Raw genomic sequence first — 21,055 nt, forward strand, 5'->3', positions numbered from 1 at the left:
TCAGGAAAGTGTTCTAGAGAGGGAGCAACAAGTAAAAGAATTCAGGGCATGCCTGGAGTGTTTGAGGAATAGCAAGGAGGCCATTGCAACCTGATCAGCTATGTGAGAGAGACCAGTAGGTGAGGCTGGCCAGAGAGAATGGGACCAGATGTATACCTGCAGGCAATAGGTCACTGTGAGACCAAGTGAGGGGACACTGGATGGCTGAGTCAGAGGAGAAGGAAGGAAATCAAACTTGAAGATAGCTTGAAAACTGAAAAGAAGAATCAGAAGTCCATGCAAAGGATGAGAGGGAGAAGGCTCTCCTCAAGATTTAAACATGAAGACAGCAGAGACGGAACCTCAGAGACAAGCACCTGTCAGAGGTTCAGCATGCTACCATTTAAGTGACCCACCGTCCCTTCCATCCACTTCTCCCTGCATCCATTCATCCCCCCTTCCCTCTCTCTCTCCATTTGTCCATCCTCCATCTCTCTATTCTTCCTCCTTCCTTTTCTTCTTCCCTTCATCTTGCCATCTGTCCATCCATCCATCCATCTCTCCTCCTTCCATGCCTTCCTACATCCTTCCTTCTTTCCCTCCCTACACCCTTCCATCATCCATTCATTTACTATCCCTCCATCCATTTAACAAGAGGGTATTGAAGATCATCTGAGTTCCAGGCACTGTTCTAGCCACTGGAGATGCAAACATAAAAAACTATGATCCCCACCCTCACAGATCTTATAATCTAGTGGTAGAAAGGGATAGAGAGAGAGAGAAACTGGTAACAAAATATAGCAATCAAGAATTTGGGCTTCTCAGGATGGGGTTGTGGCTCAGTGGTAGAGCCCTTAGCTAGTGTGTGTGGTTCTCAGCATCACATAAAAATAAATAAATAAAAAATAAAGGTATTGTGTCCATCTAAATCTAAAAAAATATATATTTTTCGAAAAAATAAGAGCATGGGCTTCTGTAACCAAACCAGGGTTTAAATTTTATCTGTTCTATTTCTTGCTTCAAAAGCAACTTAAGGGGCTAGGGTTGTGGCACAGTAGTAGAGCACTTGCCTGGCATGTGTGAGGCATTGGGTTTGATTCACAGCACCACATATAAATAAATGAATAAAAATAAAGGTCTATCAACATCTAAAAAATATTTTTTAAAAAGTAACTTAACATCTTTACATTTTCATCTGTGGGATGGGGCTCATGATGCCCATTTCATGGAATGATCAGATGAGAAAATATACGGCAAGATTAGCACCATACCTGGCATGTTAGTTAATGGTTAGAGAATGTGCCAAGTGCTAAAAATAGTTTCCTGTGCAAAGGGTTGTGGGCTCTGCATCTGCAGCTGGGAAAACAACCTGGAACTGAGGCATATGACTGTCTTCTGAGTACTCTGAATTGAGGGTGCCTGCTGTTAGGCCCAAAACCACTTCTAGAGAAGGAATATAGACCAGACCCAGCTATGATTCTGTTCCTCTCCTAATGTGCTTGGTCCTCTAGGATAATGGTTAAGGCAATAGACTTTGAAGTCCAACAGATTAGGTTAAAAATTGCTTTTACCACTTATGCCCTATGTGACTTTGGGCAAGTAAGGTACCTGGTCTGAGCCATAGTTTTTTTCCATCTTCAAAATAGAAATAATATGACCCTCTTTTCATAGTTATTATGAGGATCAAAGAGAAAATGTACATAAAATGCATAGCACAATTCCTAGCATATAATGAGCATTCAATAAGTTGGCAGCTATGATTATTAATTCTAATCACAATAATAAAGAGCCAGTTATTTGCTTACTTATCTTACTTTTATAAAATGACCAAATAATCTCCAACTTCAATGACCCTAACCTCTCAAGAGAAGTAGAGAAGAGATGTAAGGGTTAACTCCATGCAAAGTCCAGCCAGGTTCCCATAGTCCAGAGTGAATCTTGTCAGGAGGAAACTGCTGATTCCTGCCTGCTTCTGAGCCAGAGGAAAGAGGAAGACGACACCCTGCTCTGCTCCAGTGATGGTGCCGAGAGACAAGCCTGGGCTAGTGACCCAAAGGACAGCAAAGGCAGTGGGAGAGAGGTGACAGCCGGAGGGACCAGGACCTCAGAGAGAATAGCCCCTCAAAGTCCACACCCTCGTCCGTTGGGTCACACCCTCCCAGTGTGGACTTGACAGCAGGATGCAAGAGGAAGGGCCCCTTACAGGTCCATCTTGTCCAAAACTTGTCAGAACTGGGGATCCAGAGATATTTTGGTGGTCTTTGAGTGGCCTAAGTATCAACCAGCGATGCTGTAGTCCCAGAACTTAGCTTTAACATGATCTCTGAACTTCCATGGAACTGTCAGTCAAGAATTTGAGCTTTACCCTCAGAAAAGTGGCGAGGAAGGGAACTGTCACTCATCAAGTAGCAGCTACATGCTAAAGCCTGTGCTGGGTAATTTATGTGTTAGCTCGTTTCATTTTAACAATGACCCTACAAAGCAAGAATTATCATCTCTGTTTTGCAGATGGAAAAACAAAGACTCAAAAGACTGCATAAATTGTTTAAATCCATATAACTATGAACAATAAAACAGGAATTTGAGTTCAGTTCATCCCAAATGACTTCTGAGTTCAGGCTCTGTCTGTTTAGCTACCCCACCTTTAAGGGAAGTCATACTCCAAACTTTGACCATTCGAGCAACAGTAAAGGAGCAGCAGGTGTTTGGGAATATCTAACAATGTACTGAGAGAGAAATAAAGGAGAGAATGAAATGCCAGTCAATCCCAAGGACTTGGAATCAAAACACACCATTTCCTTTACAATGCTGAAGATTCTACAGTCAGGAAGAATGTAGAGAAATCCATAATTACCAGGGTTTTGTTTTGTTTCTGTTTCTGTATCTATTTATCAATAGTTGGTTTGGGTTACAACTGTGCCCAGACTCTGTGGTTTTACAAGCTTCTGGAGAACATAGAGGAAAAAAACCAAAGTCATGAAATCAAGGACTTGGAGCTGAAAGGAGGCTTCATGATCACCTGGTCCAGTCCTGGTACTTTTCAGAGGAGAAAACAAAGGCTGAGAGAGGCTACACGAATATCAAAATCATGCTGCTGGGTAGCAGTATAGACTTCTACAACGTGAATCGGCTAACTCTTACCAGAGCAGCTACTGCCTACTGTGTAGGATGAGTAGAAAATGTAAAAGGTAGTCGCTGATGACACCATCTATCTTTGTAGGGAACTAGAAGTTTTTACCACTGGCCCAGTGATATGTTGATAAATAGTAAATAACTGGCTCTATACAAGTAGAGCAGGGAGGAAAAAGCCCTTGTTGATAGGATTTGCCAGTTTCCTATAGTGTAAATACTCCCCCCATGGCTGACTTCAAGCACCAACGCAATACCACTGAATGCAGAGATGCATGCAATCATCTCTCATGAGTTGGCACCAGCACATCACTACTTCTTCTCTTCCCAGGAAGCTCATTCCTTCTGCTATGCAGAGACTCCATTTTGCCCAGAGTTCAAGGTCATCCTTAACCTAAAAACTGATTTCCTGTCCTAAAGAATACACATACACCACTGCAACATCATTCCTACCAGTAGCAGGAGCAGCTGAATTTGACAAAACACCAAGGAACCACAAGAAATAAATAAGTCTGTATTCCCTTGGGAATGGAGAAGAGAATGGAAGGGAAGTTCCTGGCTTAAAAAAAAAAAATCACATGCTATATCTTATAAACCAATTATTCCAAGGAAATGAGTCTGTCAACAAGTGATGTGTCAGCCTGCTCTTCCCTGGTGAGGGTAAGAAAAGGCCTTTGAGAGGAACAGAGGGCAAGCATCTCCTTGATTCTTTCTGTGCTTCTCCAGGTGGCCATTTTCTTTCTCCTCTTTTCTTCTTCCACCTTTTCAAACCCAGAAGGGACAGCTGCCCCAGGACTCAGGCCTCTTTGCAGCCAGACTTTGCAGCCTTTCCACACAATTCCATGTTGTGCAGACAACTCGGGTGTCTCAGAGTACCCATCGGGGCCCAGCCTCATGCCAGACGTGGTTCAGAGAATGCAAACTCTTCCATCAGCCTTGCTTTCAGGAAGCATGGAGCCTATTTTCCTTCCTTCCTTTCTTCACTGAACAAAATCTTAGAAACCATCCATTCTACACTTTAATACCTCCAAAACAGGATGTGGCTGGCCTGAGATGACACAGCCAGTTAGCAGTAGAACAGGGATCCAGGTCTTCCCACTTCTGTCCAGCAAATATTTTTTCACTTGCTCAAAGTGATCTTTCAGAGATGACCCAGTCCCTCCTGACAAATACTCTTTATACAGGTACACAATCTCTCCCTTTAAAAGGCTGGAGTAGGAAAAAATTATCTTTTGATTTCGTTTCCCAAATACTGACCTATAACGTACAATAATGGAGATGGCTATGTAACTTAACAGAACTCTTTTAAATGCATTATATCACTTTCTCCTCCCTCATTCTTTCAGAAAAATGGAACGATATTATTCCAAATAAAGAAACTAAGGCTTAGATCAATTCACTTTGTTCCAAAGTAGAAGTCAGTATCCAATATTATTATGACAGTTGCCAAGTATTCTCAGGGTAGCAGGTAGCAATGATAGTTGAGTGGTTTAAAATTTCTTGTGCCTCAAGGAACATGAGCTGTCTCAGAGAGAGAGAGAGGGAGGGAGGGAGAGAGACCCTCTCCAGGATCTATAAATTTTGTTACGTTAACCTTAGGGTGAACGTCCACTGAGGGGACCCTCATCTAAAATAGAAAGATTCTCACAGAATGACATGATCCACAGGGACATCAAAAATCACCAGAAAGTGAATTCAAGCATCAACTCTACAAAGTGAGCCTGCTTTTCCTGGCAGAAGGGCAGGTGCAGGTGAATCCATTGAGTAAATGTGACTGCTCTTTATCCAATGCCACAGGAGCCACTATGCCCCTTGTGGGTCAGTTGATGGAGAACTTTGGTTTGCATCATGTGTTACAGCCCTGAGCTCCATCCTGTGGCTGCCTGAGGCCCTGTGTCCTCTGGCTGGCGACTCGGGTGGGGATAACTGAAGTGACTCTGCCATGCCTTCACTGTTCTTCATGCCCTCTCCTTACCCTTCTAGCCGGTCCCCATCGATGACAACTTCTGTGGACTGGACATCAATCAGCCCCTTGGAGGCTCCACTCCAGTGGAGGGCCTGACCCTCTATACCACCAGTCGGGACCGTATGACCTCCGTGGCCTCCTACGTTTACAATGGCTACAGTGTGGTTTTTGTGGGGACCAAGAGTGGCAAGCTGAAGAAGGTAAGAACCTATGACTGTGGCCCCTCTGATGCCATTCAGCCCCTCATCTGAGGGTCTCTTCTGGAAGGTGGCTGTCAGTGAAGAGTTAACTACAAACACCTCTTCATTTTCTCAGGCGGGAAATAGGATGGAAAGGGAGGTAGACAGGAGTCAATTTTATGGCTTGTCTTCTGGCCGTGTCCTCTGGCCATCAGTCAGTGGATGTCAAGGGAATGCAAAAATATTACAATATTGCCAAACCTCAAGAAATGGGGACAGTACCTTGCCTAAAGGGAAAAAAAAAAAAAAATAACTCCTCATTCCCAAATCAATTAGAACTGGTTTTTTTTGTTTGTTTGTTTGTTTGTTTGTTTGTTTGTTTGTTTTCATTACGCTGTGAATAACCCACATTGTAAACTCCTCCCTGGGACTCGCAGAGTTGGTTGTACTGATCAACAGTCTGTTGAATGGAGGAAGCTGGTTGAGGCAGATTATGGGTCTTAATTCTGAAAACCTAGGGCGAGTGATGGTTGCTGCTATCTGGTGGCGTGCGATGCTCAGGAAGGAGTCATTTACCTGTCTTTTCCTTCAATCGCAGACTCTTCCCTCACCCAAATCTGAGCAGTTTGGAGGAAGTAGACATTTTATCCCGCACCTCCCTGGGTGCCTCTGCCAGCTGGAGGGAACAGCCTGTCTGAGGCTGGCAGCACGGGAGCCCTCTGGTGCAGCAGGCTGAAGCTAGCAGCATGTGCCTGCTTGTCTAGGGCTTAGGGTGCGGACAGGGAGCACAATCCGGTTCATTATGTGGGATTATAGCAGCTACGTTCTTTCCGCTCCCAGCTAATCCCCTTTTCCCAGTTTACCTCCTGCCACCTCTCCTTTAGTCCCAGCACCTGTGGGTCAATGCACATGCAGGACCTCCTGTGTCTCACCTTTTGATATTGACATCACCCCAGGAGCTCCTTTCTCCTAATCCCTTCAGAGACTTGGGAGGACTGCTGTCTGGAATGTGGAAGGAGAGTGACTGGGAGAGAGTCTGAGGAAGAATGTCCATGTTCTGCTTGTTCTGCTTCACACAGAGGAGGTGACAAGAACTGGTCTGGGCTTATGAGGTGGTCCCGAACCTTCCAGGGTGCTCTGATTCTTGGAAAATGTCCCTACTTGCTCTTGTCCTGTGTGCTCTACTCTGCCTGGGGCTGTGGTCCCTGGCTTGACTTTCCAGCACATTTAAGAGAGGACGAACCTGGTCTTTTGGTTTGCTTTCCCAAAATAGGAAGAGTGAAGAGTGGTCCTATGTTTGTTCACTAAGATGGAAAAGTGACATATTCTACTAGACACAGTTCCTCTTGGACCCTTGAGGCTGACCACTTCCCTGGTCAACATCTAGCTGGGAAAATCGTGTCTGGTACAGGGGCACTGGGCAAACAGGCCTAGTAGGGGTTGAAATCCAGCTCGAGCTCTCCTCGTCCCACCATGTACCCCGTGGTTCAGGCATCTGCCCTCTGGATCCTCTCTTCCTAATTCCTCTGCCCGGAGGGACCACCTTTTTCAAAATTGCACAAAGACTTTCTAAGGGGCAGTAGAAGCCACCACTGAGCTGGTGCTCAGAGCTTTCTCCTGTCCTTTACTCTCAAATTCAGTTGCTGGTACAGATTCTATTTATGTGAGTCTCTGGCCCCTTCATTCTGTCGAAAGTTCTATTGAAGGAAAATCATTCTTTATTCATACTTATTCTCTCTCTCCTCCTTAATTCCTTCACCAAGTGTTCACTCATGGGATGGGTCCCACAACTGTTGAAAAACAGAACCATTCTCTTAGAAACCTTAGAGACCCTAGTAACCGCCCAATACCCCCATTACTCAGCAGGGAAAATGAGACCTAGGGAAGAAACGTGACTCGTCCACACAGAGAGATCTACAACAAGTCGCTTCTTGCCCTGACCCCCAACTTGGCACCCTTTTTACTTAAAGAAGCAGCTACAGAGTCTGGGGATGGAGACTAGGAACCATTTTCAGGCCCAGGCTTGCTACAGAGTTCAGCCAGGGGCTACCATCTCCTTTCTCTTCAGCCCTGATCTGAATTAAGGGATCAGCATTGACTGGATGAATGAGGTGAATGACGAATGAATACAGAATGACCCAGCCCGACTTCAAGGAACCCCTGTGCTGACTCTCCCCATATCTCTGTGCATCTCTGTGCTCAGCACACACAGGGGGCTCCTTGGCATTGTTCCAAGCCACACACCCAAGCCAGCCAAGTTCCGTGAGCCCTGTAGGAGTCCTAGCAGATAAGTCACTATGGAATCAAGTCAGTGGGTTCAAGAGCAAGGCTGGGGGCGTGGTCGCCCACAGCTTGTGCCAACCTGTGAGTTGTCTGCTCTTTCTCACTGTTCTTGTCTTTCCTTTGGCTGTTGCTATGAGCTCATGATACCCCTCCTTCCTCCTCTATGCAACTTACCCTTTCTTCCCACCCACACTCCTTTGAGGTACCTGATTTCACACCAGGGCTCCTGCTGGCCTCCCATTTACGCAGCCACTTGCCCCCACCCTCTCCAGAGAAACAGCCCATGAGGAATTTATGGAATGTCCCCAGGAAACCCTACCATGGTCCAGGCCCCATAGCTCTTTCAACACAGGAAGGAAAATAAAGAAAAAAATAGCTAAGAGTTTGGAGAGGGGAGGGAAGCAGGGTGCGTCAGAGCTACTCACTTCTTCCCTGCCTGACCAGGCGTCTGTTAGACTGTCGGGCCCTCATCCACAGCAACCGGAGGAACAGGATGTCCCCAAGTGGGGAACTTAGAGGAAACAGAGACTCACTAGAAGCAGCATGACCACAAGGTGCTCCTAGGTGCTACATCACATATTTGCTCATGTACTCTGTGAGACACAGAAAACACCATAGACAAGGCCACTGCCTTCAGAGCCATGAGCATGTGAAAGGAATAGGCAGAATAAGGGTAAGATCTTATTCTTGCATAGGCTAAGGTCAATGGTTCGCATGGGATAGGAAGACAGGCAAAGGTTCCCCATAAGGATGGCCCAACTCAACGAAACCAGCAAAGATCGTGTGCTCAATTCACAAGGTGTCGTTGAAGAGAAAGATTGGTCTGCTAAAAGATTAGGCATCCTTCAAGCAAAGAGCAGCTATGGAGCTCAGGGAGAGGGGAGGTGAGAAAGAAGGGCATTTGAACCTTGGGTGCTACACTGAGGACTTACAAAGCAAATGCCTGGAAAGTCTAGAATGTGCAGTGGAGCTTGAAGCACCTGGTCAGGTAGAAGGTGAGGTAGAACCTCGTGTAGTACTCACTCCTAAGAAGGTCAAGGGAAAAGGATCCTTAGATTTGAGCTGACCACAGGTCATCGTGAGACACCTGGGTAACAGAGCTTCAGCAAATTTAGTCATCACTACATTAGTAGAACAGCTTCCAGGTCATGCGGAGCAGTGACTCCACTTTATGGTGTGGGTGACATCATGAGAGTGTGAATCAAACTAAAATGGAAGATAAACAAGGGCTGGAGGGATGTGGGAATCATGCTATGTGAAGTGTATTTTTAAAAGGATGTTAACCCAAGGAAAAGAGAGGGACTAAAGCAGGACATAAGACAGCTCTCTTCAGATAATAGAATTTACTGAGCACTTATTGTGTGTCAGGTGCTATTTTAAGAGCTTTGTATCTATTAATTCATTCAATCTTGATATAACTCTTATGAGGTAAGTGCTGATATCACCTCCATTTTCCAGATGAGGAAATGGAGACCAAGAAGGTAAGGAATTTTGATCCAGCACCACCTAGCAAGTGAATGGCAGAGCCAGAGTTTCAATCTCAGTTGTCTGCATGCTTAGTCATTAAGCTGTGGAAGATGAATTAGACATATTCAAGGTGGCCCTGGAGGTCAGAACAGAGTCAATGCATAGGAGTTGCAGCAAAGTAACTTTCCCATTAATGCTGGAAAGAAATTTCTTAAACTGAATTGTCCCATAGTGGAGTTGACTCAAGAGGCATTGAGTTCCCAGTCAGTGGACGTACCCAGTCAGGGATGCTGTGAGGGCCTCCTGCATTACATCACCTGCCCTTAAGATCAGGAAGGGTTGCTTGGCACAGATTGGGTAAGGCATGGGAAAGATGATGAGGGTGGACAGTCCTGGGGCAGGATGCAGGGGAGGGAAATCTCGGTGTCCTGGGGCCTGGCACCACTGACTGGTCCCTTCTGGTTAAGAGTGGGCTGTGAGATCCAGGTGAGAGACACACTGAGCTAACACCAAAGCAGATGGAGAAAGAGTGGCAATGGGACCTGGGAACAGTGAATATGACTTTCCAGATTTCAGGGAGGCTTCAAAAGGACAAATGAAGCACAGGTCATGGAACCTAGGAGGGAAGGGACCCTGCTGAGCAAGTGGAAGTTTTGGGGTGATGGGTGGGAGAACTCTTCCAGGGCTCAGGGTAAACCTCTTCTGATTTCTTCCCACCATTGGCAGCTGCTGCAGCTGCTGCAGCTGCTGCCTGCACTCTGAGTTCTTCCAGGGCTCCTCACAAAAGCTGGAGGTGGTGTTCTGCTCTCCAGCTCCTGGGCCCTGGGAAACTTAAATAGCCATGGGAGCTGTTGGCTCTCTGCTCATTCTCCACCCTAGAAACCTTGCCCCTACCCAAGTGCTGGTGACATGCGCTCTGCCCTGTCCCTTCACCCACTGTGAATAGCACTCTCCTCGCACCCCACAGCATCTGACATAGGAGCAGCTGCTAAGGCATCCACCTCCCTGGAGATTCAGAGATCCTTGATGGTCAGGGCCTTCCCTTTCTTATTCATACCACCCTATCTGCATTACCAGATCCAACATCTCTCATGCATTAAGGAATCATTAAATTGATCTTGAATGTATTGGGTTCCTCCTCTATGCCAGACCCCTCTTTGCAATGATTGCAGTGGAATCAAATGTCAAGAGTGATCCTAGTCATGTGTAGTTGGCACAGGATGGAAGTCATGATGTGTTGGATAGGTCAACTGGGGTTTGGCCTGAGTGGGTCAAGGAAACAGAAGAACTTCTGGTGGGTTATGGAAAAAGAATTTGTTTTCTAGTTAACAACTTTTGCAAGAGAACAGTGGTTCTCAGAAACATTGGTTGAGAATTTATAGTTGCCCAGAGGTCCTGGAACAACAACCACAACTAGCTGCCTCACCTGGGTCAGATGTGGACTTGTCTGCGGCAGGCAGGCAGGCAGGTACAGAGGCCTACGTAACTACTGGACCCTCATCAGCCTTCTGATTGTGTAACTCCTGTGACATTTTTGCAACTCCACAGAGACTTTCCAAGCTCTGGGGAGGACCCTGGCTTCTTTTGACATCACCGTCTTTCCAGTTGCCTAATGGCAGCCACTGAAATGCCTGTGAAATTCTTAAGGAAAATTCTTTCTGCCTTTTCCTAAGGGACCCACCAACACAAAGTCTCCGGTCTCCAGCCCACGGGAAGCCCTGACGTCCCCATCCTATTCTTCTCTTTGTAATCTCAGAAATGATTTACTAAAGTGAAGCCAAGAAAACTGTGAGCTTCTTGCAGTAGCAGCTTGGACCTTGGAAAGAGTCCATTGGGAGCATGAAAGTGTACCTCTCCCAAGCCCAGGGGTTAGTGCTCAGCTATTGATAATGCTGACTGTTTACAAGGTATCTTTCTACCATCTGTTCCATCTTCCTCAACAACTTCAACTAAGATAGTGATCACCCCTTGCATCTCTACCCCACTGTGCAGATATGGTAAAAGAGCCACAGAGATATTAAGTGTCTTGCCTGAGTTTATATGCCCACCCCCACCCTCCATTGGCAATATTGATATTGGCAGTCAGACTTCCTTCCAAAACATCCAGAGCATCCTAACCTGTTACTTGGCTCTCCAAATGGGTGGAGTTGCCTTGGCCCACCAAAGGCCAAGTTGAATGAAAAGCTGAGAAACATGCCTTTCTCCTGTGCCAACCTCACCAAACGATAGCCACTCATTCTTTGGGGTGGAAATGATTCACTCGTCTCAGTGTGAACCCTTGATTGAGTAAACAGGATTGTGGGTCCATTTCCAGGAGACCTAGAGGCTGTCCCGAGGCTTGTGACCTCTGATCCAACACCATGCTCCCTGATCATCTCAGCATGCTGGAGCCTGGGCTAGTGGGGAGCAGATGCCCTCTTCCCTTCCCCAGAGCCTGCATCGAAGAGTTGGGGTGGTGCTCTGGGAGTTCACCACCACATCCCTAGTAATGAGTTTGGCTCCCTGCCCAGGCTCCTGCCGCCAAACTCGCTGTTTGTTTTGTTGTTTTATAGGCCTCTTGGGTCTGGAGAACTGGTCTTCCGAATGCTGGGGAAAGCTGCATTTGGTTGGCACAAGGATAGAGGCATATTTGCAGACCCCGGCCCCACCAGCACGTACACCCCAGCAGCACATCCCCCTGCTTGACCGTGACAGTTGTAGGCAGGGGTATTGGTCCTCTCCAGAGCCCCAGCTGACCCGAGTGATGGAGGCTCTACTCTTCCAGAGCCATTCTGAAAGGGGAAAAATCTAAGGATTCTTTTATTTTTTGCACCTTTTGTGCAGCCTCTTCTATAATTCAATCTTGGATAATTCCTATATGAGGCATTAGGCCGTGTGTTCAGCTGGTTGTTTTGTAATCCAAGATTGAGCCCCTGCAGCTCAGAGCTTTATTGCAGAGCAGGTGAAATACAGGGAACTGTGTTTTGGGGACAGATGGGGTTGGAGGTAATAATTCAAACTCACAGAATCCAGGTGACCCACATAAGCCATGCAAAATTTTCAAGAGGTCAAGGTATTGGGTTGAGGATATGGCTCAGTGGTACAGCATTTGCTTAGCATTCATGAATCCCTGGGTTTGATCTCTAGCACCATTTAAAAAAATTATAAAAACCAGGCCAAAAGGCTAGTATGTAGTGTTTAGAGCACTCCCTTTTAGGAAAATGCAAACCTTTAGACCATTAAGCCTTGCCTACCTGTGGACATGGGGCATGGACATATATTTCAGGGTCAGAAGGGACTTCCAAAGACCACTAGGTCTAGTCCCTTGCCTTCAGGTAGGGACTAATTTGCATAATGAAAATTATGTGGGCTAGTGGGATCCTGGCTCCACCCTACTAGCAGTCTGACCTCTTTGCAGTCCCCAACTGCAAAGAGAGGATACTTTGCATACCTGCCACATGAGATTATAATGAACATTAAATGAAATAATTTATTATTGAACCAGTATTTATTGAGTATGTACTATAGGCCAGGGAGTGGGTATATAGTAATGAATAAAACTGTCATAAATGCCTGCCCTAATGGAGATTACATCTTAATGTGGGAAGACAGACAAAAACCATAGGTAAGGTCGATATGCACCATGGTTCCAAGGTGATAAGTATTCTTGGGAACAATAGAGCATCAGGCAAAAATTGGTGTGAAGTGTGGAGCGTGGAGCTTGGATATATATGCACTAAATACTACTATTATTGTTACTTAACTTGTGAGCCTCAATTTTTTTCTTCCATGGAGTGGGATAGTAATAAATACCGCATATTTGTTGTAGGGATTAAATAAGATCATGCATAAAAAGTACTTAATATAGTGCTTGGCACAAAAGTACTTTCTATTATTACTAAAACCACTGAGTCTTTCCCCAAATCCCACTTCTTCCCTGGCTCCCTGGGGGTAGTGAAGCTGTCAGATCAGGCTCCTTTTTAGTGACTGTTTGCAAGGTCAGATAGAGGAAGAGAATCCTGTCCCCTGCCCCCATCCCTGAGTCATGGGAAAAAAATATTTAGAAGACTGGCCCAGCTGAGCCGAACTAATCTAATCCTGCCGGACTTTGGCATCCAGTTGCGTTAGTCACCAGTGAGAGCTTTCCGAGTCCCATATCACCAAACAATATGTACTAACCCCCTCCCCAGGGCGGGGCTGGGGGAAGTGCCGGTTCCGCTCTTGCAGCTTTGCAGAATTAACTAAGCCAGGGCCATTCTCTCCCTTTGCATGTTCTTAAGCCAACCACAATATCCCAGGACTGCACAGCTCTGCTCACAAGAACTGTGTGATCTTGTGGGGAACCTCACTTTTCTCAACTGGACCACTAATGCCCATCTTCAAGATTGCTATGCATGTCAAACATGGGGAATCTGAAGTAGCTAATGCAGAGCTTGACACTCTATAGGTGCTTCATAAATGACAGCCATTACTGCCATTTGCACTATTGATACTCGTGTGACTCCTACTAGTATTACTGCTACCAATCCTGTATTCATACCATACGGTTTGTCCAGGGGCCCCAGTTCTCTTTGTTTCTATCATCTTTTTAATTCCACATCATTTTCAGATGATCAAGAAAGGAAAGGGTAGTTCTCTGCTCTATTGCTGATGGTGATACTGACAATTAGAAAGATTATGGACTTACTTGGAGTCAAGTAAATCAAGGAAAGATATGGCAATTGGAGCCAGAACTATAAGTATTTCAGGGTGGAGATGAACCCAACATATACTTAGGTCTCTTGTACAGTCCAAGATGGTTAAAACAAAAGATGTTGGTTATGGAGTAGCTACTTGTCTCTTTCCTTCTTGTTACCATGCCCTGCTATCCATGGAATACATATGGAGATGGAAAGTGAAGGAGATAAACCCACTTCTGAGTCTCTTCCTGGGATTCTACCCATCTCCTGACCTCAGCTTCAGAAAGGTCTCCAGGCTTTGAGGTGGAAAGGAAGTTCCAGAGCCAGTGCCACTGACACCCCAATCAGTCATCACCCTCCTGCCCTGTGTTCTGGTTCCTGTGCAAGGACTAGTATCACCAGCTGAGCATCTCCACCTAACCCAGAAAGGGAAAATAGCATCAACAAGAGACATTAGTAAGAAATCAGAATTTCTCCCATGCTCTGCTGTTGAGGGGTGTGTGGGACAGCAGCTAGGCGGGGAGGCCAGAGAGCTGGGACCCTACAGAAGGGTTCCTTTTCCCTAGGGAAAAAGGTCAGCACCATTGAGCAAGATCAGGAGCCTTCCTGTGAATGTGCACATTGATTTTACATCTGAAGAAGACCTCAAGATGCTGGCCCAGGCTATGTGATGACTTCAGGCAGTGAGGTGTATATTGTTCCATTTTGTGGTTGAGACAACCAAGACCCAGACAGATTGTGTGATCTGCTCAAAATCACCCAGGTTAAGCATAGAGGAGAGACCAGAATCCAATTTTTTGGATTCCATTTGAGGGGCCCTTCTCTATATCACATGAAATAATGTTCCTCTGCAACCACCAAACATCAGATGGCCTCTACCTCTCCCTAGCATGAAAATACGTCCTAAGTAGAACCCGAAATTGATCTGGGGATCATTGCTCCAGGGCAAGAGTCTGGCCAAGATTCATCCAGGCCTGACCATGCAGCCTTACTCTGGGGTGACTACTATTCCTGTGCCCTAACACCACATCTGGGAGTCTTAATAGAGCCTGTCCATCAGGAAGTCTAGTTAGCCACAAAATGCTTGGCCCAGGGCTAAGAAGTTCTGACAAGTCAGAGCAGTGAGTTGGGGCTCTCAAGCTTACATGTTAGATCTTTCTCAAAGCATTCCAGGCATGCCTCTTTCTTTCTTTCTTTTGTTTGTTCTTCCTTCCTTCCTTCCTTCCTTCCATCCTTCCTTCCTTCCTTTCTTCCTTCCTTCCTTTCCTTGCCTACTTAAGCTAAACACTTAACTATAAGCTAATCCCTGCTTTTTTCAGTTAAGCCTCATCAATCCTTACAAGGTAAGAATTAACAGTATGTCCATTTTACATCTGAACAAACTGAGACTTAACAAAGTTAAGGAACTTGCCAGAGCCACAGTGCTACGAAGTAAAGATGTGGGATTTGAACCCCTGGTCTAAGACTCCAGCCCTGTGCTTTCTCCACTAGCCTTTAGCACTTTAGCATCTTCTCTAAGATTCCATTTGTCTCTGTCAGCCTCCCACCTGCCCTTCAGAAAGCTGCAAGAAGACGCCTAAGAGAAGAGTGGAAAGGCTAACATATTGCAGTCTGTGGAGAGAAGGTGCCCTGGAAACCTGGGACACGGCAGCTGTCACCTCGGCACACGCTGCCTTGTGTCACTCTCCTCAGGCCTCCTCCTCCGGGTCACAATGGATGGGGTGGCAGCCTTTTGTGCCACACGCAGTCCCCAGCTGACTCCTCTTTCTGCAGGCATCATTGTTTGCCAGGAGCTTTCTGAAGGGGAGACAAAAGAGGGTTGCTGACTAGGCCAAAAGCTGCTGTGTAGAGCGTGGGGCCTGGGCCCATCACCCATGCATCCCTTGGAGCCCCCGGGCTCTTCTTCAAAGACATTGTCTGGGATCTTTTGTGTGCCAGTCATACCCATTCAGAGCTGGCTGGGCAAAGGTTTCAGTGGGGAGGAGGAAAACTCTGAGAAATGGAGTCATTTTGATCTGGTAAAATTGGAAGAGACATTAATGCAATAGTTAACAGCGGACCACTGCGAGGGGGATGGGCCCGAATGCTCGTTCTCTGTTTATGGGGCTTATGCAATTCCATCAATATTGATGCCTGATGCCTTTGATTCTGACACTAATCATTGCTATGAATTAAATTTGCAGCCATATAATTAGGATTGCTATTAATAGGGCCCTGAGCTAAGCACCACGATACAGCGTGTCTTTTTCTTGATAGAAAATGGCATCCTTGGAACTCTGCTAATGGGGCACACCTGGGATTTGCCACGAATGATGTGAAAATTATACATTCTATATTTGTATTGGGCCTTTACTGAAATGCCAGCAAGCAAAGGTGAGCCTGGGAGGAGGTCCTACCTACTGCTGTGGGCAGTAAGCTGTTAAGTATCTCCTCTGCCCTCCAAAGACTTAATGGAAGGATGCTCCAGAACCAGTGCTGGTTGTTCACAGTCAAGCTTAGTCCCAGGACGGTCTTCCCTTAAGTCTGACCTGATACCATCCAGCCAAGGCTAAGATACTAACTTGTTTGTCAGACTCTAACATGGCTGTGAGTCAGCTGAGAGAAATTTAGTTGAAAGAGGCTGAGACAAACGTGGTTGCTAGGCCCAGTTTTAGGGGGATGAATGGGCAAGACCCCCACTCAGGGATCATCCAGAGCCACAGAGAACCTGTGAACCCCACCCATAAAAGGGTCATGCTGTACAAGGTGGAATGAATGAGCTCGCTCTCCTGTTGCCATGTTTTTCCAGGAAGATTTCACAGCATAGTCACTGAAGTGCCCAGACTTGCCTGTGACCAGGCCTCAGTTCCGCTTTGGAGACTCTCCTTACCTCATTCACCCTGAGCTAAGTAATCACATGTTACCACGTGCCAGGGTCGACTAACCCTTCTCCAACATCGGCACACGTGGTGACCTGTGCTTTATCACTTAGAATAATAATGTGCACCATTATTGGCTTCAGGGATGCATTAGTCCCTGCTCTTTTGACCTTCAGACTGAAAATAATTTTTCTTCCAAACCATCATTTATTGATTTTTTTTCTCCTTTCATATTTTTAGGTCATTGTGAGATGACAGTGATTTGAGTTCAAGTCCTAACTCTATTATTTACCACGTGTGTGACCTTGGCTAAGTTACTTAACCTCTCAGAGTTGGGAGTTCTCATCTTTAAAAGAGAGATAATAATATCTGCTACATGGGGATTCCGATAAGGTTAAATAAGTATCTAAATGGCTCAGCCCAGGCCTAAGATTCCCTGCCTCTCCCCCTCTTTCCTCTCACCTGTACCCAGAGGCAGAGGACAGAAGTAGTTTTCCTGCCCCCACCCCAACTCTCGCATGCTTTGGTACCCATGGCATTCAGAAGAGTGGTGGTCACTTCACTTTCCACTATCCTCAAGAACGGCACACAGAAAATGTGCATTTCCTCAAAGCAAATGGTGCCCTGGAACCTGCATTCCAAATGCCTTTGGTCCTTTTCTCCACACACTCCAAGGCTGCACAGGGGCCTCTGACACCACCGTGGGAGTCTCTGCTGTTTCTTTCTTCTCAATGAGGGCAGGGTCTTAGGTGGACAAAACCAGTCCTCAAGTGTAGAACTCAGAGCTCTACCACAGCTCAGAGCAGCTCAGTGCTTCAGTGATAGGCAGACAGGGGCATGAGCTTTGTAGCATCCTCCACCAGGGTGGATGCTACTTATTGACAGGACTTTTATGTACTTCTATCATCTGCCCCACTCATAACCTGCACACCCACCCATTCTGTGTAAATGCACACAGAATGCTCTTGAAATCAAATGTGTGCTTATGTGTGGCTAGATAGCAATGGGCTAGTGGCCACCATTTGCAGAAAACATTGGTACTTCTAATACAAAACTCAAAAACCAGTGTGTGATTGAGTCCTCAAGTGCCCTGATTTTTCGTTAGTTGCCAAACATGTATTTTACTCTTTGTACTTAAAGTTGAGCAGAGTGGGGGATTGTTGGGCAATTGGTGGTTTTCTGTTGTTTTGGTTCTCACTAAGCAGAGAATGTTAAGCAGTCCCTTTAATATTGAAAATTAGCCTGTTAGCCAAGGATGGTTTCTCATATATGCATTCAGTTAGACATTTAATATAACTATATTCTGTTTAGCTATCTTATTGCTTTTGAGGTCTTAGATGGTCTAACCAAACCCTGAAAAGGTACAACCAAAACCTGAAATTTTGACTCACCCTATGAGGCAGCATTATGTGCCCACAAATCCCCTCGGCACCTCCAGTCTTTCCAGTGATCTAATTGATGACCCTCTTGAAGTCATAAAATTTTGGGTAGCTCAGTCTCAGGCAGATTGGTGGTATCCCCAGAGGAATGGTCATAGACAGAGAAATGGAGGAAAAAATATGCCCAACCTCCCCCTACCATCAAATCAAAGAAATAAAAAACCTGTCTCCTTGGTGCCTCCCCAATATTTATGTCTGAGCTCAGCAGACACCCCTGGGCTGCAGCCAGTCTGTGTATTAGCATTAGTCCATTACGCTTTTTATGATGCATGTTACCCACCCCTCACCACCCCCCCATGCAACATTTTATGACTGTCCTTTTCATTTCTGGAAAGAGCCTCCCAGAATGGCAGATGCCTGCATTTCCCCACTCTTTGGGGAGCTATTTGTAGGCAGCCTGTCCCAGGCCATAAACAACGGGAGATAAACCACAGCCACTGGCAGTAAATGCAGCCAAGGCCAAAAAGGTGCAAAAAGTGGGGAGGGGGTGAGCTCGATGCTGTCTGTGGAAGCTCAGTGCCTGGTGGGCCTGGGGTAGATGCTGCTTGGAGTCAAGGGAATTGGGACAAAGATGCCACCCTCTCAGACCCCTGCAGAAGCTGGAGAAGAATCCTACGCCCCCCTCCACTCATCTCATCTCCCCCATTGAACCACTCATCCCTTAACTACAATCAGAACCAGTCAAGTTTCCAATCAGGAGAAGAGGGCTCCCTCTAGCATCATTTCCTCCTACCCACTCGCAACACTACATAGATGACTGTGTGCCTCCCACCTCCCGCGGATGCTTCTTGATCTTGTTGCAACTTCTTGCAAGTTTCTCTGTCTTCTCCCAACTACTCTCTGTGTGGCACCCAACCCAATCCCCCCTCCTTCTCTCTCCAATCCGCTTCCCTCCCCCATGACCAAGACAGAGTCTCACCAATCCATCACCACTGCTTCTGGCTCATTAAAACTTCAGCCTGGACTCCAGTGGCCGTGGCAGTGATATTTATTTATCCAGCTTTTGAGCTGCACCCACAAGCAAGTCACTTGTGAAGCCACAGAAGATAGCACCTGGAGCCAGCTTTGCTCCATAAAAGGCACCCCTGGGAGAAGAAAACCAAATTTTGAATGAATAATTGGTCTAGTCGAGACTTGAGATTCTCCCTGCACACGCAAACAGCAAAGGAAAGCAAAGAAGGAGGTGGAGGGACTGGGAGGAGGAGGACAGGCAGCAGAGCCCTGAATAATTAGCACGTACACTGAGTTTCTTCCTCATTGGCCCCATCTTGGTGGCGGGACGTAGAGAGAGGGTAGAGGGATGGTGTTCCTTTTCTTCTCCTTATTTGGTTTTGGACTCCACATCAAATGGAAACATGCAGATGAAAGTGATGTGAATTTAAAATGTATGTACACATCAGACTGCTGGAGATAGTAGCTATTATACTGCGTGTATGTTTTTTGCAGTAAGCTGCTAAATTATTTATTGGGCACTGGGCTTTAATCTCATAAACCTGCCTTCAGGCCCCCAGCACCAGCAGCCGAAGCACTGCATAAAATACATATGTCGGCTGGCTGCTTGGAGCATGCAGGTGACTCCAGCTAGTGATTGCTCGTTCTTACCTGACCTTTTCCCCCACATCGGCTCATTAACAGCTGGCAGACCCTATGAAGAACCTTCTCATTTTCCCATTCACTGCAAACTTAGAAATTGATTTGCATGTAGTAGAGACAAGGGCCCCAACCTGAGCAAAAAGGACCACGAAAACCTCTTTCCCTGCTTGAGGAGGGGAGCCCTAGAAGACGGAGTAAATGACTCCAGGACCTCAGGCCATTGCTGGACTGTCCGGATCTATGTGCCCTAAGCTATGACACTGGCTCAGGCCTCCACTCTCGGGACTTAGGGTTGGATGACCCTGGGCAAATCTTTTGTATCTTGAGCCTCTATTTGCCCCTTTTAAGTTGAAGAGATTTTCGTTAACTTTCCTGACTCAGAGGCCTGAGGACTCTTCTCTCAGTATGTACTTCCTGGTCACTCTCTGAATGCCAAGTTAATAGTAACACCCTTCAACTTCTCGAAGAGTTTAAATTCTATGAAGAACTTGCATGTGTATAAACTGTTCTGAGCTCATTCTGTAATCTTAACAACCCCACGACTGTGAGTTGACCGATGAGGAAACTGCCCCTTGCGCTCAAGTGATTTGTCCACAATCATCCAGAAATAACCTTAAGATTAGAATCTGGGTGCCCATCCTTTGTCCACTCCAGTCCTCACCTAGATGCAAGAGCTCACTAGCATTGAGCCATTGTGGAAACAGACACAAATCGTCTCTGATACCTAGGACCCCTAGGGCTGTGTGGGAGTAATGTTAACACCGGCGCCTTTGTTGTAGAAATTTGACCAATTCAATAGGATTGTACTTTCTAAACCTGGGCTTCGGCTCTCTTTGAGGAAAGGAAGCAATACCAGTTCTGCCTGGGTTTTATCATTCATTCTGCCACAACGGCCAAAACCTTCAGGGAGGCAGGGAGGCCCAAGAAGAGGATATTATAGGAGTTGAATGAACAGGATCTTTAACCCACGTTCCAAGGTTCAAATGGGATCCATAATCAACCTAAAAATGTCTTGCCAATATTTGTACGTAAACATTTCTGTGAAGAGGAATCGTGTCTTTCATCAGATTCTCAAAGTTGTCTATCAACCTGAAGCATAAAGACCCTTTGTCACTGGTTTTGAGACGGTGTGCCTTTGAAATGTAGGGCGACCACTCCCACTCGCAATTTCATCCTCCTTCAATCTAAGCATCTTGCTTTCCTCTGTTTTAAATAATATCAAGGTTAGGAACATAATTTTTTAAACGTTTTTAGAAAGGTTCAAAGGACAGATGGCCTGCTTGACCCTCATGCGGCATGTACCAAAGCAAACAAATACCATGAACCATACTTACCACCTCCTGCACCCCCACCACCACATACAGTCTCCACACTCAGCGTCTGTGGCAACAGAACAAGGCAATCTGTAAAAAGGCCAGATCATGGCCAAGATATAAACCAAAGAGCAGATTAAGGCCTGTGGGAAGGGTGGGCTGTTGAAGGCTGGACCTTCTGAGGACAGAGC

The 21,055-nt window shown here is 46.2% G+C and overlaps 1 protein-coding gene across 1 annotated transcript in view; it reads left to right on the plus strand.

Moving 5' to 3' along the window:
• Positions 1–21,055, plus strand: part of PLXNA2 (plexin A2) — a 208,186-nt gene that overhangs the window by 26,485 nt on the left and 160,646 nt on the right. The window contains exon 3 of the mRNA XM_079107853.1: positions 5,092–5,274. Within this exon, the coding sequence (XP_078963979.1) occupies positions 5,092–5,274 (183 nt within the window). The remainder of the gene's footprint in view (positions 1–5,091; positions 5,275–21,055) is intronic.

The sequence above is a fragment of the Sciurus vulgaris genome, assembly GCF_902686455.1.
Source record: "Sciurus vulgaris genome assembly, chromosome: 12".
Lineage (NCBI taxonomy): Eukaryota > Metazoa > Chordata > Mammalia > Rodentia > Sciuridae > Sciurus > Sciurus vulgaris.